Below are 27,896 nucleotides of genomic sequence, written 5' to 3'. Positions count from 1 at the left end.
GCACGGGTGTGCTAAAGAGCAGGCCTCTCCCTCTCTCACCAGCACAGGTGATCAAGCAAAACAAGACAAAACTGGACAAACCAGGGCGCACCAACCGGCCGAGGCTGCCATCATCGGCGCCATCTTACTGTTAGTCGATATGTGTGTTTGTTTAAACCCATATGTGAGTGTAAATCGCTGTGTGTCTGTACGTCGATATGTGCGTGTGTAAGTGTGTGTGTTTAGTTCCATGTGTGTGTGAGTTTGTGTGCGTCAATATGTGTATGCATCGATATATGTGTGTGTGTGTGTGAGTTGGTGTGTGTGAGTCGATGTGTGTGAGTCGATGTGTGTGTGTACGTCCGTGTGTGTGTGTGTGTATATATAGGGGGGGGAGCAGTAGTGTAGCGGTTAGCGCGCTGCGCTATGAACCCGGCGACACGGGTTCGATTGTCGCTCACGGCCAACACCAGTGACGATTATCTGAACCGGTCCCGGCCCTCCCCTAGGTCAACTCAGCCTCAAATGAGTACCTGGTGCGGTGTGTAAACATTGCCACTAGGGAGACAAAGGCGGTCGGGCGTGGTGCTGGCCACCCACCCCCTCGTGTACCGTTCCGGCCTTCATAGGTGCTTGCTAACAGCACTTGCCCCTACAGTCTGTTAAGGCTATGTGGCGGATTTTTGTTGTGTATATATATAAAAGTCAGTGTGTGTCTGCAAGTCGATGTGTGTGTGTGTGCAAGTCGATGTGTGTGTGTGTGCAAGTCGAGGTGTGTGTGTGCAAGTCGAGGTGTGTGTGTGTGTGCGTCAGTCGATATGTGTGAGTGCGTCAGTCGATATGTGTGTGTGCCACAGTCGATGTGTGTGTGTCGATGTGTGTGGGGAGCGGTAGTGTAGCGGTTAGCGCGCTGCGCTATGAACCTGGCGACCCGGGTTCGATTCCCGTTCACGGCCAACACCAGTGACGATTATCTGTACCGGTCCCGGGCCTCCCCTAGGTCGACTCAGCCTCAAATGAGTACCTGGTGCGGTGTGTAAACATTGCCACTAGGGAGACAAAGGCGGTCGGGCGTGGTGCTGGCCACCCACCCCCTCGTGTACCGTTCCGGCCTTCAAAGGTGCTCGCTAACAGCACTTGCCCCTACAGTCTGTTAAGGCTATATGGGGGATCTTTGTCTTTGTACGTCCGTGTGTGTTAGTCAATGCGTGTGTGTGTAGACAATTAATATTTAACAGTTAAGTTAGTAATATATACAATAATAACGTGTGTGTCTAAGTCCATGTGTGCGTGTCTGTGTGTGTGTGTGAGTTGATGCGTGTGTGCGAGTCGGTGTGTGTACGTCCATGTGTGTGTAAGTCGATGTGTGTGTGCGTGATCGATGTGTGTGTGTGCGTGATCGATGTGTGTGTGCATGAGTCGATGTGTGTGCATCGGTCGATGTGTGTGCGTGGCTCCATGTGACTGTAAGTGCATTTCTTTGTGTGTGTGCGAGCCGATGTGTGTGTGTAAGTGAAAATAAACAAAAATTATTGTACGTGTAATTCGATGTGTGCGAGTTGATGTATGTATGTGTGAGTTGATGTATATGTGTGTGTGTAAGTCGCTGTGTGTTTGTAAGTCTATGTGTGTATGTGTGGGTCGCTGTGTGTGTGTGTGCGGGTCGATGTATGTGTGTAAGTCGATGTGTTTGTGCGTGTGGCTCGATGTCTGTGTATTTCAGTCGATGTGTGTGTCTTTTTCGCCCGGGCAATGCCGGGTACTTTCCGCGAGTATTAAATATTCTGATTCTGACATTGATGTGGCACAATACATTGATAGGGTGGGAGAGTGGGTGGCAGTGCTTATCTTATGAGTGTAGCAGAAGTGATGTTTTGGGCAATGACCCTTCTTTGGAGCCCATAGAATAATTTTTGTTATTTCTTTCTGCATTTTCCGTAATTTTAATACCACAGTGTTATTGCCAAGCGTGTTGAGTTGTTTTGTTACTTGCACTTGTGCACCACCGCCAACATAGCATCACCGATACTTGTAACAAGTCTAAAAGAGTTCCAGGCGAGTAAGTCTTGTAAGTCGTTCTCTATTTCTCTTCAGCAAGTGCAGCCCGCAGGACATTACCGACTTCCGGAAATTACTCTGATCAGGCCCTGAACTCTCCTCACCAGCTCTTTTTATTCCCTTCTCATCCCTTCTCGAACTTTCTCTGTCTCCCCAGCAATCCCCTGCTTTTCCCCTGATGGTCCTCCAACCAACCCCTGATTTACATTTCACTTTTCCTGGGCTTTTACAAATTAATTTTTCCGCCAATCAGATTTGAGTGTTTCTCCACCCTCCAATCAGATTGTGCGCTTAACGCATCAGCTCTCCATGTGACAGATCGCCAATAGAATTGAGCACATTATTTCAACTCACAAGTCGTTAAGACTCGGTGAGTATTAACCGTTTATAGATTTAATTGACAGGGTTCACCTCTCAGTGTCCCGTACACAAATTTAGTGACTGACAAACGCATGTGTGGCAGGGCACTGCAGGCATATGGCCCAGGCCTGTGCCGCTTCATTGCCCAGAAAACTCCAAGGTGCGTAGACATGCGAGCCCCTGCCTGAACCGTGTAGTCGCAGCAGGTGGTGGTGCGATGGCAGCGTCTTGGTGTGCTAATATTTTTTATGAGTTCTTTTCCACGAGTGGGGCCCAGCCTCACCCGAATGATCAGCTGCCACTGCGTGTGTCCCATAGATTTAATAACAGGGTGGTAGTATTTTTTGTTCACTTGAATTTGGAGATGCCAGGATGTAGAAATGTTTAGACTATAACCCAATTTACCCTTGCAAAGAAACAATGTTGTTTCATGTATTGAAATTAATTTATTTTAGCTCCTTAAAAATAGGATAGAACAAAATCAAATAACTTCAGATGAAGAAGTGAATCGGAGAGAAACAAGTGAGCAATGTACGAGGACAATTTGGCACATTAAGGTTTGGATACCCACAGTGTAATTCATCTGGGAAGCAGTCATATAGCTCTTGCAAACCATACAATAGCTAGAAATGTAGAACCATAAACATTAAATGTGGAAACCGGACTCACAATTCTAGATTTAAAGCTTTCGAGACTGCAAGGATCCATACTCTTTGGTTCTATTCGGTAAAGTCACGTAGGTTAAAAATAAAACAACAAAAATCACGACGTTTCGGCCACAACACAAGCGGCCTTCATCAGGTGAAGGTACCAGACTGTCTCAAGGACAGCGCTGGAGTGAAACACAGCCACGCTCAGACCGCGACCTTTAAGCTGTGTGCGAGGAAACACGGTACCTTGACAAAGGAATTAGCATAAAAGTTAGCATTTGATTGGCCGACTTAGCATGATGAACGGTGTAGAGGTGGTGTACATGCGGGTGAACATGCCGGTTGGCGAGGGGGAGAGGGGGAGTTTACCTATTGATGGTATGAAAAGGGAATTTTTAAGAGCTGCGAAAGTTTGGGGTACCACTACTTGAAAAATATACTGTACTATTGAAAATGAGTTTAATGTTTGGTTCGATTTAGAACATCTTTCCAATGGTTGCTTAATTGAAACCATCTCGGTTGAAATTGTGTCTGTGTTTGTAGATTTGAATTGCCTCGTGAACAAATCTCTGATAAAAACCCGTGGGTTTGCAAAGAACCTTGGTATCGGAGAAAATTATATCGTGATCACCCACAGCGTTGTAACAGTGATCAGCTACGGCAGAAGAATTCGTTCTGCCGTGTTTCAAATCTGATTTGTGCTCGCGAATTCGGTCAGAGACATGTCGCTTTGTCTCCCCGATATAGCAATCACTGCAGGTACAACTCAATTTGTAAACCCCAGGGTACTGTAAGTCAGGAATGACATCCTTCACGGATGGGATCAGATCACGAATTTTGTGTACTGTATTGAACCGGACCTGGATCATGTGTTTAGAATTTTGGAAATCTTTTTAGTATCGCCTGCTATACATGGTAGAGTGATGGTTTTGATCGGAGTATCAAGTGGTTGTTTCTGTATGGAGGGAGAAACAGCTTGGCGGATGGTACGGTCAGAGTATCCATTCCTTTTGAGGGCCAGGTGTACATGTTTTAATTCACTGGTCAGGTGGTGTTGGTCCGAAATGCAATGAGCCCTATGATATAAAGTTTTGATGAGAGAATTCTTTTCGGCTGGGTGGTGGTGGGAATCAGGTTTCAAGTAGGAATCTGTGTGGGTGGGTTTCCTGTACACAGAATGGCCCAATGAGCCATCAGGTCTCCTCTCAAACAGAACATCTAAGAATGGTAGCTTGCCATCTTTCTCCACTTCCATGGTGAATTTGATGGCGGGATGTCTGGAATTGATGTGGTGTAGGAAAAGGTTCAGAGCTGGGAGGCCATGTGGCCAAATGACGAAAGTGTCATCCACATTTCTCTTCCACAGGGAAGGTCTGAGGGTGGAAGTCTGGATGGCGTCTGATTCAAATTTCTCCATGAAAATATTGGCTATCACTGGTGACAAGGGGGATCCAATGGGGGTACCCTCATTTTGTTTGTAGAAGGAGCCATTCCAAGTAAAGTAGGTATTGTTGAGGCAGTGCCTAACCAGTGCAGGTGTATCGGGGTCTAGTCCATGTTGGACCAAATTTTCAATTATTTCAATGGTATCAGGTACTGGGACCTTGGTGAACAAAGAGACCACATTGAAGCTGACAAGGATGTCGTCAGGGGACAGTACAACGTCTTTGACCATAGAGACCAATTGGGCTGAGTTAAGTACTGCTGAGGCGGTCTTGCCAGTGAAAGGCAGCAAGGTATCGGACAGAAAACGGGCTAGTCTATAGGTAGGGGAGTTGATCGTGGATACGATGGGTCGTAGTGGGGTGCCTTCTTTATGAATCTTGGGAAGACCATAGAATCTAGGGAGTCTTGCAGCAGAAGGTTTTAGGGAGGGATGTTTAGTTGGGTCGATTAGGGAGGTCGAACTTGTGATGATCTTGTTGGTTTTTATCGCTAGGCTATTGGTAGGGTCATTTTTTTATTTTTGAGTAACTTCCATCGTTGAGCAGATTCTGGATTTTGTTGTTGTATGAATCTTTATCCATAATTACAGTAGCGTTGCCTTTATCGGTTGAGAGGATGACTATATCACTTCTGTTTTTTAAATTTGCGAGTTCAGAGCGTTCATTTTTGCTGATGTTACTAATGGGTTTCTTAGCATTCTTAAGAATAGTGGCTATTTCAGCTCTCGCAACGTCTGCTTGAATGTGTCCTACGCCTTTGAGGGCTACATCGACCTCAGAGATGATATCATCTACTGGTATGTGTTTTGGGGTTACAGCAAAATTCAGTCCCCTAGCCAGTACTGTTTTCAGATTGTCCGAAATCGGGGTGCTACTCTGATTAATGACTATTTTGTTGACATCTAGTTTTGTGATATGTGGAACTGGGTTCTTCTTTGATAGATGGTTGAATTTAGAAATCAGGTTAGCTTTACATTTGACTGACAGTGAATCAGCAGAAGAAGCAGTCATGTTGTCTACGTGATTCCAATCAGAAGGTGACATTTTTTGTGTTAACATTAAATGAGCTTGTAGGAGAGTCCTGTCTAAAGTATCGAGTTCAAATCGGAGTAGCCTTATCCTCTCTGAGATTAAAGATAGGCTGGCCTTAAACAGAATCTGTTTTGAATTTGGAGAAGATACAGCAGCAGAAGTGAGTGTGAAAGCGATGGGTATTACCTTGTGATCGCGGCATCTTTTGAGGAAGGTCAGCGTCTCGATGAGCTGTGACTTGTCCCGTTGTCTGTTAAAAGCTCTAACAGATAGGTGAAAGCCCTCCCCGTAGAGGTTATCAATTCTAGATTTAAAGCTTTCGTGACTGCAAGGATCCATACTCTTTGGTTCTATTCGGTAAAGTTACGTAGGTAAAAAATAAAACAACAAAAATCACGACGTTTCGGCCACAACACAAGCGGCCTTCATCAGGGTAAGGGACCAGACTGTCTCGAGGACAGCGCTGGAGTGAAACACAGCCACGCTCAGACTGCGACCTTTAAGCTGTGTGCGGGGAAACAAGGTGCCTTGACAAAGGAATTAGCATAAAAGTTAGCATTTGATTGGCCGACTTAGCATGATGAACGGTGTAGAGGTGGTGTACATGCGGGTGAACATGCCGGTTGGCGAGGGGGGGAGGGGGAGTTTACCTATTGATGGTGTGAAAAGGGAATTTTTTTTTTTAAGAGCTGCGAAAGTTTGGCGTACCACTACTTGAAAAATATATTGTACTATTGAAAATTAATTAAATGTTTGGTTCGATTTAGAACATCTTGCCCATGTCAAATTCTGAGCTCTTTCGGTAAAGTCACGTTGAAGGGACACAATAAAATAATAAAATATATATAACAATAAACATTCTATATTTTATTATTTTAATGTTTCCCTTCAACGTGACTTTACCGAAAGAGCTAAGAATATGAATTACTGCAGTCACGAAAGCTTTAAATCAAAATCTTTCCAATGGTTGCTTAATTTGAAACCATCTTCTCGGTTGAAATTGTGTCTGTGTTTGTAGATCTGAATTGCCTCGTGAACAAATCTCTGATAAAAACCCGTGGGTTTGCAAAGAACCTTGGTATCGGAGAAAATTATATCGTGATCACCCACAGCGTTGTAACAGTGATCAGCTACGGCAGAAGAATTCGTTCTGCCGTGTTTCAAATCTGATTTGTGCTCGCGAATTCGGTCAGAGACATGTCGCTTTGTCTCCCCGATATAGCAATCACCGCAGGTACAACTCAATTTGTAAACCCCGGGGTACTGTAAGTCAGGAATGACATCCTTCATGGATGGGATCAGATCACGAATTTTGTGTATCCACGATCAACTCCCCTACCTATAGACTAGTCCGTTTTCTGTCAGATACCTTGCTGCCTTTCACTGGCAAGACCGCCTCAGCAGTACTTAACTCAGCTCAATTGGTCTCTATGGTCAAAGACGTTGTACTGTCCCCTGACGATATCCTTGTCAGTTTCGAGTGGTCTCTCTGTTCACCAAGGTCCCAGTACCTGATACCATTGAAATAATTGAAAATTTGGTCCAACATGGACTAGACCCTGATACACCTGCACTGGTTAGGCACTGCCTCAACAGTACATACTTTTTCTTGGAATGGCTCCTTCTACAAACAAAATGAGGGTACCCCCATGGGGATCCCCCTTGTCACCAGTAATAGCCAATATTTTCATGGAGAAATTTGAATCAGACGCCATCCAGACTTCCACCCTCAGACCTTCCCTGTGGAAGAGATATGTGGATGACACTTTTGTCATTTGGCCACATGGCCTCCCAGCACTGAACCTTTTCCTACACCACATCAATTCCAGACATCCCGCCATCAAATTCACCATGGAAGTGGAGAAAGATGGCAAGCTCCCATTCTTAGATGTTCTGTTTGAGAGGAGACCTGATGGCTCATTGGGGCAAGCTGTTTTTCCCTCCATACAGAAACAACCACTTGATACTCCGGTCAAAACCATCACACTACCATATATAGCAGGCGTTACTAAAAAGATTTCCAAAATTCTAAACAAACACAAGATCCAGGTCCGGTTCAATACAGTACACAAAATTCCTGATCTGATCCCATCCGTGAAGTATGTCATTCCTAACTTACAGTACCCCGGGGTTTACAAATTGAGTTGTACCTGCGGTGATTGCTATATCGGGGAGACAAAGCCACATGTCTCTGACCGAATTCGCGAGCACAAATCAGATTTGAAACACGGCAGAACGAATTCTGCTGTAGCTGATCACTGTTACAACGCTGTGGGTGATCACGATATAATTTTCTCCGATACCAAGGTCCAACATGGACTAGACCCCGATACACCTGCACTGGTTAGGCACTGCCTCAACAATACCTACTTTACTTGGAATGGCTCCTTCTACAAACAAAATGAGGGTACCCCCATGGAATCCCCCTTGTCACCAGTGATAGCCAATATTTTCATGGAGAAATTTGAATCAGACGCCATCCAGACTTCCACCCTCAGACCTTCCCTGTGGAAGAGATATTTTGATGACACATTCGTCATTTGGCCACATGGCCTCCCAGCTCTGAACCTTTTCCTACACCACATCAATTCCAGACATCCCACCATCAAATTCACCATGGAAGTGGAGAAAGATGGCAAGCTACCATTCTTAGATGTTCTGTTTGAGAGGAGACCTGATGGCTCATTGGGGCATTTTGTCTACAGGAAACCCACCCACACAGATTCCTACTTGAAACCTTATTCCCACCACCACCCAGCCCAAAATAATTCTCTCATCAAAATTTTATACCATAGGGCTCATTGCATTTCGGACCAACACCACCTGACCAGTGAATTAAAATATGTACACCTGGCCCTCAAAAGGAATGGATACTCTGACCGTACCATCCGCCAAGCTGTTTCTCCCTCCATACAGAAACAACCACTTGATACTCCGGTCAAAACCATCACACTACCATATATAGCAGGCGTTACTAAAAAGATTTCCAAAATTCTAAACAAACACAAGATCCAGGTCCGGTACAATACAGTACACAAAATTCGTGATCTGATCCCATCCGTGAAGGATGTCATTCCTGACTTACAGTACCCCGGGGTTTACAAATTGAGTTGTACCTGCGGTGATTGCTATATCGGGGAGACAAAGCGACATGTCTCTGACCGAATTCGCGAGCACAAATCAGATTTGAAACACGGCAGAACGAATTCTTCTGCCGTAGCTGATCACTGTTACAACGCTGTGGGTGATCACGATATAATTTTCTCCGATACCAAGGTTCTTTGCAAACCCACGGGTTTTTATCAGAGATTTGTTCACGAGGCAATTCAGATTTACAAACACAGACACAATTTCAACCGAGAAGATGGTTTCAAATTAAGCAACCATTGGAAAGATTTTGATTTAAAGCTTTCGTGACTGCAGTAATTCATATTCTTAGCTCTTTCGGTAAAGTCACGTTGAAGGGAAACATTAAAATAATAAAATATATAGAATGTTTATAGTTATATATATTTTATTATTTTATTGTGTCCCTTCAACGTGACTTTACCGAAAGAGCTCAGAATTTGACATGGGAAAGATGTTCTAAATCGAACCAAACATTAAATAAATTTTCAATAGTACAGTATATTTTTCAAGTAGTGGTACGCCAAACTTTCGCAGCAGCTTAAATTCCCTTTGCACACCATCAATAGGTAAACTCCCCCTCCCCCCCTCGCCAACCGGCATGTTCACCCGCATGCACACCACCTCTACACCGTTCATCATGCTAATTCGGCCAATCAAATGCTAACTTTTATGCTAATTCCTTTGTCAAGGCACCTTGTTTCCTCGCACACAGCTTAAAGGTCGCGGTCTGAGCGTGGCTGTGTTTCACTCCAGCGCTGTCCTCAAGACAGTCTGGTCCCGTCACCTGATGAAGGCCGCTTGTGTTGTGGCCGAAACGTCGTGATTTTTGTTATTTTACTTTTTTACCTACTTGACTTTACCGAATAGAACCAAAGAGTACGGACTCACAATGTTGCTGATTCTTAAGGGAAAGAAGTCTGTGTGCAGAGAACAACTAAGGCAGTGGGTGACACGGCCCACGGTAACGTGTTCACCACTTGATACAGAGGATCAGGGTTTGATTTCGGCAAGCCAACCTTGTTCATTTGAGTTTATTAACTATAATTTAAGCGCTGTATACTTCAAATAGGATGTTAAAGATCCCATGATCACGTTCGAAGAAATGTTGGCCATTTTCAGTAGGAGTCCTGCAATATATTTAGCTAAATTTAAACAAATATTTGTATATTACTTAATTGTGAAACACGTAGTAATCACCACCCCCTACTACGAAAACTTAACAGGACTTTCCTGAATAAGAGTTCAGGCTCAGCGAAGCTTTTTCGGGTAAACAAGCACCATCATAATAACTGAGGTATGCCAATAACTAAATCTAGGCATCCTGGAAGGTAAAAATGCAGGGGTTTTTTTTCCTTTGAAGATATCCTGTGCTATTCTTTGATGATTTGACTCGGAGTTAAAAGCACAATGTGTTCGCAATAACTAAGACCATAACATCTCACCCGGCCTCAGAGCACAACACTGATTCACATATATGACATAGACATGTTTAAGAAAGATACATCCAGATAAACAGAACATAACTTGTCTTTACTTCTTAAACCATAAAAAAATCTGAATTTAAGCAAGCTGCCATACTTTATGTACAGGCAGTTCCCGGGTTACAGAAGGGTTAGGTTCCCGAATTTTCGGTATGTCGGAAACTGAATAATTTTCCCCCAAAATCAAGACAAAATCCCATAGCCGGAAATAGTTGTGCCTCCCCTACCCGATTACTCGTTTTTTTTCTCTCAGTACTGTATCGAGCCGTGTACGTTTTTATCGCTACCTGTATCGTATCGCTGTACATTGTAAGATGCGCCTGCCATTCTTCCACTTCGTTGGTGGGTGTCCATCTAGGACCCCATTCAAACCCACAGTGGCCTGGTCTCAGCTAGCTGAGGATAGTTGCAAGCAGGAATTTCAACATCGCTTGCAGATGGGGTTAGCATCGTGCCCCCTCCTGATGCTGAGGGAAAATGGGTGAGGTTCAGGACTAGCTCATGCAGCTGCAACGGCTGCATTGGGTATATGGTCCAGACCTCCCCAGAGACCCTGGCTGAAGGAGGAGGTGTTCCGGCTGGTTGAGAGAAAACGACAGGCCCACTCCCATCATCTACACCATCAAATAAGGAGGCTTACCACAGCCTTCGCTCGGAGATTCGGAGAACCGTACAAGGATGAGTGGTGGGTGCGGGTTGTTGAGGAGATGGAATCTGCCTCAGTAGCCCTCAATCACAAATCACTATTTAATTCCATAGAAAAAGTTAATTGCAGCGCCTCACCTATCCACCATTAAGGGAAAGAACGGTAATCTGATCTCCCATCCCCAGGAACAGGTCTGCACAGCATTTTTGTGAGGTCTTGGAGGAGGGGCATTCCCTCAGCCCAGACAACATCATGAGGGAAGGTGGGGACGACCCTGCCTCAAATATTAGAAGAAGTAGCCACCCCTTCTGAATGGTTGGCTGAGGTGCCATCTGTGGAGGAAGTGATCCGAAGTCGGAGACCAGGAAAAGCGCCAGACAGAGACGATCTCCCAAGCGAAATGCTGAGGGACGATGGCATCTGTGTGCAGACTGCCCTACATGACAACATCATAACTGTCTGGACCACAGGATGGATTCAGTAGGATTGGAAGGATGACCTGGTGGTCCCCCCTCTTTCAGAGGAGCATTTCTCTTCTCAGTGTGTCGGGAAATGTCCTGGCCAGAATTATTCAACATTGCCTTGCCAGGCACGCTGAGGAGAGGCTTGCAGAACCACAATGTGGTTTCAAACCAGGGCAGTCCTTCATGGATGCCATATTCTTTGTACGTCTGCTACAGCAGAGGTGTAGGGAATTCCAAAAAGACCTACATCTCTGATTTATTGAGCTGGTCAAGGACTATGATACCATAAACAAGTGATGGCTGTGGGCAGTTCTTTGTACTTTTGGAGTCCCTGATTCTCTGCTCACAATCATTAAGATCCTTCATGATGGTTGGAAGTCCCGGATAAAGCTGCGTGGCCAGGAGTCACAGCCATTTCCTGGTCACCTTGGGGTGCGACAGGGATGTCCTCTGAATCCCACATTATTTAACATCATCTTTGACCACATAGTTCAAGAAGCTTTCAGTGGTTGTACTCGAGGAATTTCCATCTGGTACAGATACAACGGGAGCCTGATCGATTCCTGGGTGCGGCCGAGTGATTGCTCCCTTTTGGTCAACCATGTTATGCATGCTGATGATCTGGTGATTGCTGCTCACTCAGAGGAGGAGTTGAAGGCGCTGCTGCTGAACCTGGAGTGTTCCACGAAGAATTTGGGTCTTACCATCAGCCCCACCAAAACTAAGCACCTACTTGGGTATTTTATGCCACCAAACTCTCCACCCCCTCAGCTCCTCCCCATTGGTGATGGAGCAGTTGTGGAGAGAGTTTCCCATACCTGGGCAGTGTGCTTATGACCAGCTCCGGTTTAACAGCAGAGGTCTCACTCCGAATCAGTCGAGCGGCATTATCTTTTCATCGGCTGTACAATGCTGTGTAGAAGCTACCTGGTCTGTCACTCCGCACAAAGCTTTCGTGTCTTCTCAGCCACAGTCATGCCCTCCCTTCTCTATGCTTGTGAAACATTGACCCCTCTAATAGAACATCTGTGCTGGTTAGAAACATTCAGGCTGTCATGCCTACGATCCATCCTGGGTTTAACCAGGCAGGAAAGATTTGGACACATTCCGATCAGTGAACTCTACCGGGCGGGCAAGGCTGCGTTGGCTGTGTCATATAGCCCGCATGCGCAGCCACAAACACATGCACACAAAGACAAAAGTGGAGTAGGCACGTCTTCAGACACGCACACATACAGTAAATAAGTCATTGAAATAAACTTAAAATGAAGAAAACTAGCAATAGAAACATGGGGGAAAAATATAGTTCTAAGCATAGAAAACGAACAATTACATAACAAAATAAAAAGAATTGTGTAACTACAAAAAATGCCATTTATCTTCATCCTAATGAAGCCTGGGCTCAGTGACAGTGGCGTTTTGGTGGAGCTCCACGGTATTCATCCGCAACCTCACCGCGCTGCACTATTTGCGCTTGGGTAACTAATGCAAAAAATTCCGCATATTGTTTTTTTTTAACTTGCTTAATGGAAGCATTTCCATAAAGTCGGATTTCCGTAAGTCGGGTCTTCCGTAACCCGAGGACTGCCTGTGTTTTGAAATTTGCATACTTTGATTTGCATACAGGAAAACCTGGCTGGACTCAGTTTTATCAAACGCATGTTTCGGCCATACACATTTTACTGCATGAGGTCTGTTCTCCGGCACTTGGGGGGTATGTTGAGGGTATACGCAGTTTTATGCTGCCAAGATTCTCATCTCCACGTTGAAAACTAGTGCACAAGTAGAGGCTGCGGATTAATATCTCGACGCCATCTTCCCTCCCCAACACTCTCATGCCATCTCACTCTTTAATCATGGCCCCTTAGCGCAAGATGATTGGTGGTGGTTGTAGTCAGAGAAATTTGAGAAGTTATGACTTTAGTACAAATCGTGCAGTGAGATAGGCTCGTGAAAGGTAAGTGCTACGTCCGTTGAAAGCTACACTGATATGAATAAATCGACTATGAGAACGATTTATTGACCATGTTTTTTTCTGAATGTTCTTTGTGTGATAATGTAACACATCCTCAACACGCTCATGCATAACGCCCGTGCTCACATACATTGCCGCATGCATGTAGCCGTCCGCTCATTGAGGACGTTAGTCAAATAGATGCCTAGAAGACGAATCATTAACATTCAAGTGACAGTGTTGGGAGCGAGCGTCGGGCTGCCAATGGAGTGTTAGGGGCGAGCTTTGGGCATGAGTGTCGCGGTGCGGGAAGACCAATGGTGACGGTATTTTGTATTGAGGTGACATGGAAAGAGTGTACACACACAACAAACGGAGAGTGACTCGGTATCCTTTATTACAATACCAAGGGCGGAAATGTTGTGGAATTTGTTAAACAAAGAGGGAGGGGGTGGTCATTTCTGACCCAAGGAATGCAACCCTGTTTTTTCCCATGATCTATAATGTTGTAACTTGGGGATGTGCCCCTACTGGTCATCTGTGAAAAAAGCTTCATGGCTCATAAGATTCCTCCAGGATAAATAATAATCATTCTCAGAAAGATTCAGATTTGTCAAACGCGTTTTTGCCCAACACAGGATTTTCCGGAAATGTAACCCCCTCGTTCGGCAAGGTTTTCCTGTACTTTTGTTATTCAAGTCCCAAATAACCCAAGAATTGGACATCTATTTTGATAAATGTATTCTAAACCTATTTTATTTCGTGAATATCATTTGCAATTTTCTTTGGAAGCATTTTACGGTTGGCTCTCTGTCTCCCTGTGGTCTGTGCAGCTGGCCGTCTATTTCTGCACAGGTGTCCTGGAGGATGACGCTCTCAAATAACCCCAGAATTGGACATCTATTTTGTTAAATGTATTCTAAACCTATTTTATTTCGTGAATATCATTTGGCATTTTCTTTGGAAGCATTTTACGGTTGGCTCTCTGTCTCCCTGTGGTCTGTGCAGCTGGCCGTCTATTTCTGCACAGGTGTCCTGGAGGATGAGGCTCTCTTCCGACATTATGCCCTCAATGTGCCACTCTACACGCACTTCACATCTCCGATCCGCCGCTACGCTGACCTGATTGTACATCGCCTGTTGGCGCAAGCCATTGGTACATGCATCTGGTCATTGCAATTATCCATACACAGCCTGTTAATGTTGCATATTTGTTATCAGTGATTTCATACATAACCAAATTTTCCAGGATGAAACATGTTCTGCACTCAGTGGATGTTGCATTACAGTAAACGCTTTATATGTGTGGGGGATACATTCCTGGAGAATGGTGCGAATATTACATTTTTAAATCCTCAAATATTAATGCTTAAAACTTTTGAGCAAAATTTTATTATAAAACCCGTGAATATTAAAGAGTTACTGTATAATGCTCTGCTGCCTTTGAAGCACTTTAAAATAGGTTCGTAGAAATATTTTAAGTCGAAATATAAGCATGAATCGGAAATTGGTGTCATCGTCTTTAAATGTGCCAGCAACCATTTGCTAGCAGCTTGGAGGTGAAAACTTTTGGAGACCAAGGCGTAAAAAGAGAAATGTTCTAATATGTGCTCCCACCCCCCCTCACCCACCCAGTCATTGGGGGCTCAAAATTAAAAATATAGTTTTTGGAGTTATTGTGGGGCCCACAATTAAAATAAAGCCTTTGCATGTTTATAGTTATAACACAACTTGACAATATTTGTGCCAAATTTGAGCTTTCAATCCCAGAGCATCATGAGAATTTACATCAGTAATTAGGTCGTCACCAGTGATACAGTGAGGGAAAAAAGTATTTGATCCCCTGCTGATTTTGTACGTTTGCCCACTGACAAAGAAATGATAAGTCTATAATTTTAATGGCAGGTTTATTTGAACAGTGAGAGACAGAATAACAACAAAAAAGTCCAGAAAAACGCATGTCAAAAATGTTATGAATTGATTTGCATTTTAATGAGGGAAATAAGTATTTGACCCCCCTGCAAAACATGACTTAGTACTTGGTGGCAAAACCCTTGATGGCAATCACAGAGGTCAGACGTCTCTTGTAGTTGGCCACCAGGTTTGCACACATCTCAGGAGGGATTTTGTCCCACTCCTCTTTGCATATCTTCTCCAAATCATTAAGGTTTCGAGGCTGACGTTTGGCAACTCGAACCTTCAGCTCCCTCCACAGATTTTCTAAGGGATTAAGATCTGGACACTGGCTAGGCCACTCCAGGACCTTCATGTGCTTCTTCTTGAGCCACTTCTTGGTTGCCTTGGCCATGTGTTTTGGGTCATTGTCATGCAGGAATACCCATCCCCGACCCATTTTCAATGCCCTGGCTGAGGGAAGGAGATTCTCACCCAAGATTTGACGGTACATGGCCCCGTCCATCGTCCCTTTGATGCGGTGAAGTTGTCCTGTCACCTTAGCAGAAAAACACCCCCAAAGCATAATGTTTCCACCTCCATGTTTGACAGTGGGGATGGTGTTCTTGGGGTCATAGGCAGCATTCCTCCTCCTCCAAACACGGCGAGTTGAGTTGATGCCAAAGAGCTCCATTTTGGTCTCATCTGACCACAACACTTTCACCCAGTTGTCCTCTGAATCATTCAGATGTTCATTGGCAAACTTCAGACGGGCATGTATATGTGCTTTCTTGAGCAGGGGGACCTTGCGGGCACTGCAGGATTTCAGTCCTTCATGGCGTAGTGTGTTACCAATTGTTTTCTTGGTGACTATGGTCCCAGCTGCCTTGAGATCATTGACAAGATCCTCCCGTGTAGTTCTGGGCTGATTCCTCACCGTTCTCATGATCATTGCAACTCCACGAGGTGAGATCTTGCATGGAGCCCCAGGCCGAGGGAGATTGACAGTTCTTTTGTGTTTCTTCCCTTTACGAAAAATCGCACCAACTGTTGTCACCTTCTCACCAAGCTGCTTGGCAATGGTCTTGTAGACCATTCCAGCCTTGTGTAGGTTTACAATCTTGTCCCTGACATTCTTGTAGAGCTCTTTGGTCTTGGCCATGGTGGAGAGTTTTGAATCTGATTGATTGATTGCTTCTGTGGACAGGTGTCTTTTATACAGGTAACAAGCTGAGATTAGGAGCACTCCCTTTAAGAGTGTGCTCCTAATCTCAGCTCGTTACCTGTATAAAACACACCTGGGAGCCAGAAATCTTTCTGATTGAGAGGGGGTCAAATACTTATTTCCCAGATTAAAATGCAAATCAATTTAAAACATTATTGACATGAGTTTTTCTGGATTTTTTGTTTATATTCTGTCTCTCACTGTTCAAATAAACCTACCATTAATATTATAGATCATTTCATTGTCAGTGGGCAAACGTACAAAATCAGCAGGGGATCAAATACTGTTTTCCCTCACTGTATATGATGTTACATTTTAGGCCAATGGCATTATATTGTAGAAATACATTTTCTATAATGTGCAGACAATTTTAGTACTATTTACGAAAAATTGTAAGATTTTCGTGACTTGGGTGTTATATATCAACATGACCAAACAGAATTTGCACATGTCGTACGATTACAGGTTGTGGAGATGCCGTGAATCATCAGCCTGTGGAGGAGGTGCAGAAACAAGCGAGCCACTGTAATGACAAGAAACTGGCTTCCAAAAAAGTCCAGGAGCTCAGTTCAGAGATGTTCTTTTCGATTTTTGTCCGTGTAAGTATTGCATTTTTCAGAGGTGTACATTTACAATTGGGAATTATACTTTTAAAGATTACAGTACAGTTTTTTTAAGCATTTTGTAATTTTCACAAGCCCATACTTTTTACGTTTTGGGTCTTATGCAGTGTATAGAAGTCAACTTCCACATGTTATAAATCAAAATTCAAAGTGATTTCCTCCTCAAATGAGCATCGAAGCAGTGCTCATTTTTTCTTAACACGTAGCCTTTCGCGACCAATATCATCCATAATAGAGGTTTTTGGGTTAGATCGCGTAAATATATTAGTGTGTCGTTAAACCCGCCACCACCTGACACAGCTTAAAGGACGCGATCTGGGCTTGGCTGTCTTCACTCCAATGCAGTCCGCTGGACAGTCCGGTCCCTTCACCTGATGAAGGCCACTTGTGTTGTGGCCGAAACGTCGTGATTTATTTTTTATTTTTTTACCTATGTGACTTTACCGAATAGAACGAAAGAGTACAGCCAAACTAGTAAGGGTTGTCAAGTAAACAGAACATGCCAATTCATCACCAGTACAGCACACCGGTGTGTTGGAGAGCCAAGCCACAACATTTACAATCTGAGTACGACGTTTCGCCAGTAATTACAACTAGCTTCATCAGGCGACAGCAAAATTTGTGGAGAAGTCTAACTGTTTCGTTCCTAAATAGAGGCGTAGATGTAGTGACCACGCTTCTGCGCTCTTAGGAGGGGGGAGGATTACTGAGGCAACGTACATTATGGATGTACATTATGCCAGCCCTTTGAACTTGTCCTTCCTGTCTATTGTGTTTATTAAAATAGCTCTACCAACATTGAAGTACGCTGCCCTTTGTAGGCATGCATTTAAATAATGTATTTTTTTATTATTCGCTTCCACGCAGCACTAAGGCAGTAGCTATCCGAACGGTAAAAGTTATTTTGATTTTTTTCAATTTCGATAGATTATCTAATTAGTCTTGGCCAGTAGCAGCATTGTTTTGCACAAAACTTCAATATTATCAAAATCAATTGAGTGTCCTTGTTGGCACGCATGTTCTGGTACTGCTGACAGTTATATTTGGGAGAATTTAATATTTCTCTGATGTTCTTTTAGTCTTGTGCTGATCATTCGTCCTGTTCGCCCAACATAACATTTACCACATGTGCAGTTAATCCTGTACACACCTTCTCTTGATAGCTTCTGTCACCATCTGACACTTTCTTAACTCGATGAATGAGCGTCTTGATAAGAGCAGATTTCTGTGCGGGGTAATGGTGTGACTGCATTCAGATAGGCATCAGTATGCTTTTTCTTTCGGTAAACACTGTGTTATTTTACCATTTCGACACCGTCCGAGCAGAATATCCAGAGATAGTAGAGTTCTGTGAGCTTATACTTCCATGGATGGATGGATTTTGCGAGTTGAGATTATTTAGAAATGCGTTCAGTGTATCTTTGCCGTGTGGCCAGACCACCAATGTGTCATCCACATATCTAAACCAAGCAGATGGTGTGCTTGAAGCTACTGCTTTTGTTTCAAAATCTTCCATGTACAAATTCGCTATCACAGGAGACAAAGGAGAGCCCATTGCTGTGCCTTCCTTTTGTTTATAGAAGTCATCTTGCCACAATAAGTAAGTATTCTTTAGACAATGTTCAGCTAATCTTGATTTGGAGCTTTCGTGATTGCAGGAATCCATATTGTCTGTTTTCTAAAAAATACGCGTTTACTAATTCAAGACTAAACTTAATTTGAAACTTTCGTGACTGCAGGAATTGCTCTTTGTTTCTTTCGGTAAAGTGATGTGACTTTGTTGAAAGAACGAAAGAGTAATTCAAGACTCAAGATTTAAATCACTTTGACATGCTAATTTATCCAGCCCCCACCCGCCCCTGCACGCTACAAACCGTCTCTCCCCCCCCCCACCCCCGTGAACTCCCGCAGCCACGACTCTAATTTAATTTTAAGGTAGGTCCCTTCATTGAGTAAATCTTTGATTTTATTATCATAGTCCTCACGGGGCATCACAACAATCGATCGGCCCTTATCAGCAACAAGAATTTGGATATCTTTTTTGCTTCACCGGTGAAGCAAAAGCCGTAAGAGAATTGAGAGCAAATAAAGATATCCAAATTCTTGCTGCTGATAAGGGCTGATCGACTGTTGTGATGCCCCGTGAGGACTATGATAATAAAATCAAAGATTTACTCAATGAAGGGACTTACCTTAAAATTAAACGAGACCCAACCAGCACCTTGGAACGTAAAACAACGACAATCATTGCCAAGTCATCAATTCCCAAGGAAGAGCAATACCTGATCAAACCAAGGGCATTAAAACCACCAAGACTTTATGGGCAACCAAAAATTTACAAACCTGATTTCCCATTCAGATCCACAGTTAGTACAATAGGCTCTGCCACGTACAAATTAGCACAATACGTAACTAAACAAATTCAGCCCTAGATCGGTAGGACCTCTTCGTTGATCAAAAATCTGAACATGTAAATATAATTAAATATATTCAGCTTAAACCTAATGATATTCTCGTAAGTTTTGATGTGACCTCTCTGTTCACGAGGGTTCCAGTCAACGAGTAAATTAAATTACTCAACACTCTGGTAACGAACAAAGGTTTAGCCAAAGATATCCCAAAACTAGCTGAACACTTTTGATTTAAAGCTTTCGTGACTGCAGTAATTCATATTCTTAGCTCTTTCGGTAAAGTCACGTTGAAGGGAACCAATATTGTTATATATTTTATTATTTTATTGTTTCCCTTCAACGTGACTTTACCGAAAGAGCTAAGAATAAAGCTGAACACTGTCTAAATAACACTTACTTCTTGTGGTAAGGTGACTTCTATAGACAAAAGGAAGGAGCAGCAATGGGCTCTCCTTTGTCTCCGGTGATAGCGAATTTGTACGTGGAATATTTTGAAACAAAATCAATAGCTTCAAGCACGCAAAAAAAACATCTGCTTGGTTTCGATATTTGGATGACACATTGGTGGTTTGGCCACACGGCAAAGATACACTGAACGCATTTCTAAATCATCTCAACTCGCAAAACCCGTACATCCAGTTCACCATGGAAGTGGAAGCTGACAGAACTCTACTCTTTCTGCATATTCTGCTTGGACGGGGTCGAAATAGTAAAATAACACAGTGTTTACCGAAAGAAAACGCATACTGACGCCTATCTGAATGCAGAGTCGCACCATCACCCCGCACAGAAATCTGCTCATCAAGATGGTCATTCATCGAGCTAAGAAAGTGTCAGATGGTGACAGTCTGAGAAGTGAAATTCAACATGTTAGAGAAGCGCTGCAAATGAATGGTTACAATGATGCACAAATCAACAGGGCATTGAATACCAAAACCAAATCAAATAACAAGAGCATTAAAACTACCCAAGTACAGTGAGGGAAAAAAGTATTTGATCCCCTGCTGCTTTTGTATGTTTGCCCACTGACAAAGAAATGATCAGTCTATAATTGTAATGGTAGGTTTATTTGAACAGTGAGAGACAGAATAACAAGAAAATCCAGAAAAACGCATGTCAAAAATGTTAGAAATTGATTTGCATTTTAATGAGGGAAATAAGTATTTGACCCCCTCTCAATCAGAAAGATTTCTGGCTCCCAGGTGTCTTTTATACCTAAGGTGACAGGACAACTTCACCGCATCAAAGGGACGATGGACGGGGCCATGTACCGTCAAATCTTGGGTGAGAACCTCCTTCCCTCAGCCAGGGCATTGAAAATGGGTCATGGATGGGTATTCCAGCATGACAATGACCCAAAACACACGGCCAAGGCAACAAAGGAGTGGCTCAAGAAGAAGCACATTAAGGTCCTGGAGTGGCCTAGCCAGTCTCCAGACCTTAATCCCATAGAAAATCTGTGGAGGAAGCTGAAGGTTCGAGTTGCCAAACGTCAGCCTCGAAACCTTAATGACTTGGAGAAGATCTGCAAAGAAGAGTGGGACAAAATCCCTCCTGAGATATGTGCAAACCTGGTGGCCAACTACAAGAAACATCTGACCTCTGTGATTGCCAACAAGGGTTTTGTCACCAAGTACTAAGTCATGTTTTGCAGAGGGGTCAAATACGTACTACCCTCATTAAAATGCAAATCAATTCATAACATTTTTGACATGCCTTTTTCTGGATTTTTTTGTTGTTATTCTATCACCGTTCAAATAAACCTACCATTAAAATTATAGACTGATCATTTCTTTGTCAGTGGGCAAACGTACAAAATTAGCAGGGGATCAAATACTTTTTTCCCTCACTGTAATTAAAATGATCAAAATACCGTACATTGTGGGAGTTATTGATAAACTAGCGAGATGTTTGGAAAAACAATACATCCTAGTCAGATTTGGCACGGTACATAAAATACAGAAATTAATACCTGGTACAAAATATGTATTACTGAAGCTATCAACAGAAGGTGTGCACAGGATTAACTGCACGTGTGGTAAATGTTATGTTGGGCAAACAGGACGAATGATTAGCACAAGACTAAAAGAACATCAAAGAAATATTAAATTATCCCAAATACAACTGTGAGCAGTACCAGAACACACGTGCCAACAAGGACACTCAATTGATTTTGATAATATTGAAGTTTTGTGCAAAACTAGCTGCTACTGACCAAGACTAATTAGAGAATCTATCGAAATTGTAAGAATCAAAATAACTTTTACTGTTCGGATAGCTACTGCCTTAGTGCTGCGTGGAAGCGAATAATCAAATAATGCATTATTTAAATGCATGCCTACAAAGGGCAGCGTACTCCAATGTTGATAGAGCTATTTTAATAAACAATAGACAGGAAGGACAAGTTCAAAGGGCTGGCATAATGTACATCCATAATGTACGTTGCCTCAGTAATCCCCCCCTCCGCAAGAGCGCAGAAGCGTGGTCACTACATCTACGCCTCTATTTCAGGAACGAAACAGTTAGACTTCTCCACAAATCTTGCTGTCGCCTGATGAAGCGAGTTGTAATTCTTCTTTGGTTCTTTCGGTAAAGTCACGTAGAATGAGAATAAAATAATAAATTAATAAAATAAAATTCTCACGACGTTTCGGCCACAACACAAGTGGCCTTCATCAGGTGAAGGGACGAGACTGTCTGGAGGACAGCGCTGGAGCGAACACAGCCAAGCTCAGACCGCGACCTTTAAGCTGTATGAGAAGAAACAGAGCGCCTTGACAAAGGAATTAGCATAAAAATTAGCATTTAATTGGCGGACTTAGCATGATGAATGGTGTAGAGGGGGTGAACATGTGCAGACCGGCGAGGGGGGGAGGGGGAGTTTACATATTGATGGTGTGCAAAGGGAATTTAAGCTGCTGCGAAAGTTTGGGATACCACTAGAAAAAATATACTGTACCATTGAAAATTAGTTTCATGTTTGGTTCGGATAATTTAGCATTGAAATAGCTGCGTGATTAGCTTGTGACTGGTCACAGAAATGGCTATGTAGTCAAAGCCTACACATCCACAGAGGCACCTAGTACAAATCAAACAGGAGAATTTAGCATTGAAATAGCTGGTGATTAGCTTGTGACTGGTCACAGAAATGGCTATGTTAAAGTCAAAGCCTACACATCTACAGAGGCACCTAGTATGTGGACGCCAAAGGGGGCTGCATCCAATCGATTATCATATAGTAAACCGATGTGAAAAAACCTAAGTCTAAATTACATCAATATAATAAATGTACTCAATATATGCTTCAATATGCTGAGCTATTAACAGTAACTGGGTATACACTACACTATATAATGAATACCATATAGTAAACCAATAAAAAAACCAAAATGTAAACTACCTCAATGTTATCAATAAACTCTATATATTCTCCAATCAGCTAAGCTACCAACAATAAGTCGTTATATATCACAATGCTATATGGCGAAAAAATGGGTGGATTCTTACCCTCAACTTTAGCAACACGGATAGCTACAGGCCCCGTTCAGACGGACGAGTTCATCCATGGTCGGAACAGAGGAGGGGGAGAGAGACAGCTGCGAGGCGCTGTTATACTCCATGTTGTAAACCATACCATTAACCGTGGTATGAGAGGTATTAAGAGTCAATGCTAGCGAAAGAGCTGCGGTCTGAAAATACAATTAAGAACCGAAATGGCTCGTAGCTATCCGTGGTGCTAAAGTTGAGGGTAAGAATCCACCCATTTTTTCGCCATATAGCATTGTGATATATAACGACTTATTGTTGGTAGCTTAGCTGATTGGAGAATATATAGAGTTTATTGATAACATTGAGGTAGTTTATATTTTAGTTTTTTTATTGGTTTACTATATGCTATTCATTATATAGTGTAGTGTATACCCAGTTACTGTTAATAGCTCAGCTTATTGAGGAATATATTGAGTACATTTATTATATTGATGTAATTTAGACTTAGGTTTTTTCACATCGGTTTACTATATGATAGTCGAGTTGTTGCAGCCCCTTTGGCATCCATGTACTAGGTGCCTCTGTAGATGTGTAGGCTTTGACTTTAACATAGCTATTTCTATGACCAGTCAGTCACAAGCTAATCCCTCAGTTATTTCAATGCTAAGTTCTCCTGTTTGATTTGTACTAGGTGCCTTTGTGGATGTGTAGGCTTTGACTTTAACATAGCCATTTCTGTGACCAGTCACAAGCTAATCACTCAGCTATTTCAATGCTAAATTCTCCTGTTTGATATGTAGTAGGTGCCTCTGTGGATGTGTAGGCTTTGACTTTAACATAGCTATTTCTATGACCAGTCACAAGCTAATCACTCAGTTATTTCAATGCTAAATTCTCCTGTTTGATTTTTACTAGGTGCCTCTGTGGATGTGTAGGCTTTGACTTTAACATAGCCATTTCTGTGACCAGTCACAAGCTAATCAGGCAGCTATTTCAATGCTAAATTATTCGAACCAAACATTAAACTAATTTTCAATGGTATAGTATATTTTTTCAAGTAGTGGTATCCCAAACTTTCGCAGCAGCTTAAATTCCCTTTTCACACCATCAATATGTAAACTCCCCCTCCCCCCCTCGCCGGTCTGCACATGTTGACCCCCTCTACACCGTTCATCATGCTAAGTCCGCCAATTAAATGCTAATTTTTATGCTAATTCCTTTGTCAAGGTGCTCTGTTTCTTCTCACACAGCTTAAAGGTCGCGGTCTGAGCTTGGCTGTGTTCGCTCCAGCACTGTCCTCGACAGTCTCGTCCCTTCACCTGATGAAGGCCACTTGTGTTGTGGCCGAAACGTCGTGAGAATTTTATTGTGTTATTTTATTTTATTATTTTATTCTCATTCTATGTGACTTTACGAAAGAACCAAAGAAGATTAATCCTTGCAGTCACGAAAGCTTTAAATCGAGTTGTAATTACTGGCAAAACGTCGTACTCAGATTGTAAATGTTGTGGCTTGGCTCTCCAACACACTGGTGTGCTGTACTCGTGACGAATTGGCGTGTTCTGTTTACATGACAACCCTTACTAGTTGGCTGTCGGGTGGTAGTGGGTTTTAATGACATTTTTTTATTTACGTGATCTAACCCAAAAACCTTTTATTGACTAATTTTTTTCTATTTCCAGCCCTGAACCAGTGGTGGAAATTTATCATTCATTTGACAGGGTTGAGTCTACCGTAGAACAACCACTTTTAACTTCCAGACAAAGTGGTATTTATTTTATCGACCCTTGAGGGATGATGTGTTACATCAACCCCCAACCAGGATTTTGATTCGCAACTTTACTATTGCGAGTAGCTCACTCCATCGCTGAGCCACCTGTCCAATCACCATCATATCTGGTGCTGCATGAAGGCCCCTACCTAATCACCACCTTCCTGCATTGCCACAATCTAGCTCACTCCTTCACAATAACTGATCTCATCACTCCAACTCTACAGCAGTGGTTCTCTTGGGTACGTGCTCTCCTTCAGCTGCGATTCTGTCAGCCGTCTTGTTTCTTCAGTTATCATCCTATTCAGCGATGTTCTGCTTATGCCCACTTACATTTCTTTACGGTCGATATGTTTCTGAGTTACATGTTTCATGAGCCATCTGTTCCTCTTTATGTCAGCCAATCATCCCTCTGGGGGTGGGGGGGGAGCTGAAATGCATACTACTTTGTGGACAGTTAACAGTGGTTGTCAAATGTAGACACTCGCTCCCATTATAGGAATGTGGATTTTCCACCACTGGCTCGGCTCATTTGAACAGGAAATTGCTTTGACTTATGTTTGTGTAATACGTGTTTGAATTGTTGATGCAAATCTTAATTCAAGGAATGTATCTTCTACAGGAGAGCGGTCCTTTGGAAACAGAAGCCATGGTTATGGGAGTTCTGGACCAGGCATTTGATGTTTTATCACTGACATTTGGTGTTCAGAAGCGAGTTTATTGCAATGTAAGTAATCTCTTGACTAATAGTGTAACTACCCATGTCGGCTTGTGTTAGTTTGGCTTGTATGAATTTCTTCCTGCTATCTGAGAGCGATTAACTCTGCAATCATACACAGAGATGGGGTTTGCGGCAATTTAGGAATGTACTCAAAATAAAATGACAATGCCAGAAAGAGTGCATGAGGAGCAATGTGTCGATAGTTTATAGATTAAAGTTTTCCTTGTGGATCGGGGCATCCTCGCAACGTTTACTTTTGTTTTTCAAGGACCCTTTTCGGATCCAATGTTGTCTTTATCTCTGGTATTTCTAATTATCCTGCTAGGCCGACACTCGCATGCAACAAATCAGGTTTGTACAGAACGATCGGGGATCTTTTACTTGTTTATGAAAATGTCGCTTGGAGCACGCTGTCACGGTGTGAGGATTCATTTTATTCTCACTCGGGCTCTGAGGCACGTGAATTCATCACAGCCAATATGCCACCAAACCCAGCAGTCATCTCAAACCAAACCAAAACATAGAGGACAAAGTGTACATTTTACATGGAATGCTTTGTGGTGTGAAATGTATCAGTTATATAAAGATTATTATATTTATTGTTCCACGTGTTTACTCGGGAAAGCCTTTTTTCAGGAGGCTCCTGCCAAGCTTTCACAGTAGGGGGGCAATGTTGCTACGTGTCATCACAATTATGTAATTTGCAGGTTTCAGCATTTGGATTTTTGAATATTATCTGTTACAGTGTATGTTTTTAGCGGTGAGAAAAACCTGGAGAACCCAGAGGAAATGATGTTACAGACCTTGCAAATACAGTGTCGTGTTTTCCAATGACCACCCTTGGGTTCCATATTGTTTATCTTGGGCATTTTTTTTATTAAACTAAACTATTATTTTACCAGTTAAGGCCCACTGGGCTATATATCTCTTTTTCATAAGCCACCTGACCACAAATGATAGCTCAACCAATTGGCTTATGTGGAAATCTATCGCAGCCAAATACTCTAAACACATGTTTATAAATGTGGAGGGAAAACCCGGAGGACCCGGAGGACCCAGAGGAAAATCTTCACGTCCACAGGGAGAACATGCAAACTGCAAATAAACAGGCATTAGGGTCGAGACCGACCCACCATCTGTATACTACGCGAGGTAGTTAACATCTCCATAGAGGTTGTTCACAATTGATTTGTATCGGCCTGATGGTAATCCTTAGAAGAGTCAAAACCCTGACATGGAAATATACTGCTGGATGAAGTCATCCACATGCCATGTTGGTCATGAGGTTTCCTTGACCATATTTTACCACTCAAGTTATGCCCCATAACAGAGGCTGATCTTAACTCCACTGATACCAGTCGTTCGCAAGTGCACTCATCTGCAGTCCATCTGTACCATATAAAGCCCTTATTGTTGGTAGTCCATGCTTGTTACCGATTTAGCACCCAATATCCAAACAAGCATGATCAGCTTGGGCATGGAGTGGCTGGTTTCTAGACCACAAGTATATATACAAATTTGGAATTCCACACATTTATTGTAGCCATGACACTACTTGGCTGCAATTCGTCAGATTCAATGTATATATTACTTTGATTTAGTTTTGTTTTCCAGACTTAAACCATTTAAATTTTGAACTTAAAAACAACTTGCTTGTGTGTTTCTTCATGAAAAACTCTAGGTCTTGAAGAACCACCTGGTTTGATGCAATTCTCATTTGAGCCTGGAATTTTACACACTTGCCTTTTTTTACAGGCTCTGCCCTTGCGAACATTTCATTTCACCAAACAAGGAAGGCAGCCAAAATTGACACTTGTTTGGGAACCAAAGTCACCAGAGCAGCAGCCAATCCAACAGGTGAGGATTCTCTTAATGCGTATTGCTGACAAGTTGGGTATTGTTGTAGACGTTGATTTGCTTCAGTTTATTTTTTAAAGCATACACTTTAAAATATAGCAACATCCTGATTTAAAGCTTCCGTGACTGCAGGAATTCATACTCTTTGGTTCTTTCGGTAAAGTCACGTAGATAGAAAAATAAATAATAGATCACGACGTTTCGATCGCAGCAACAAGCAATCGTCTTCAGGTGAGAAAGAGAAACAAGCCGCTGTGACGGGGCATTATATAGATCCGAGAGAGGGACGGGGGGGAGGGGCTGCCGTAACGGGCGAGAGGGTGGGAGTGATATTCAAAGAGGGAACGAGATCAGACTTAGCAAACTTAGAAATGTAATGCAACTCAGAGAGTCGGCAAGCACAGCAGTTGACACTTTACTTGGTTGATCAACGTCCTTCCAAAGATTGCTAAATTTGCATCCATCTTCTCGGTTGAAGTCATGTCTGAGTTGTGTGGAAATCCTCCCCGTAGAGGCGGTTCAATCCTGATTTAAAGCTTTGGTGACTGCAGGAATTATTTCGGTAAAGTCACGTAGATTAAAAAAAAATTCTATCTACGTGACTTTTTTTTCTATCTACGTGACTTTACCGAAAGAACCAAAGAGTATGAATTCCTGCAGTCACAATTCATACTCTTTGGTTCTTCTATCTCTCACCTCATTCCCTCT

At 42.8% G+C, this 27,896-nt stretch overlaps 1 protein-coding gene across 4 annotated transcripts in view; it reads left to right on the top strand.

The window, feature by feature from the left end:
• DIS3L2 (DIS3 like 3'-5' exoribonuclease 2) overlaps positions 1-27,896 on the top strand; it is an 85,811-nt gene that overhangs the window by 49,578 nt on the left and 8,337 nt on the right. For all 4 annotated transcript variants that reach the window (XM_076067553.1, XM_032955053.2, XM_032955052.2 and 1 more), the window contains 4 exons: positions 14,207-14,354; positions 16,782-16,915; positions 25,233-25,337; positions 27,087-27,188. In XM_076067553.1, the coding sequence (XP_075923668.1) occupies positions 14,207-14,354; positions 16,782-16,915; positions 25,233-25,337; positions 27,087-27,188 (489 nt within the window). The remainder of the gene's footprint in view (positions 1-14,206; positions 14,355-16,781; positions 16,916-25,232; positions 25,338-27,086; positions 27,189-27,896) is intronic.

The sequence above is a fragment of the Petromyzon marinus genome, chromosome 16 (genome assembly GCF_048934315.1).
Source record: "Petromyzon marinus isolate PM22_M1 ecotype Great Lakes invasive population chromosome 16, UKy_Petmar_22M1.pri1.0, whole genome shotgun sequence".
In the NCBI taxonomy this organism is placed as follows: domain Eukaryota; kingdom Metazoa; phylum Chordata; class Hyperoartia; order Petromyzontiformes; family Petromyzontidae; genus Petromyzon; species Petromyzon marinus.
This window is presented reverse-complemented; position numbering and strand designations above follow the sequence as displayed.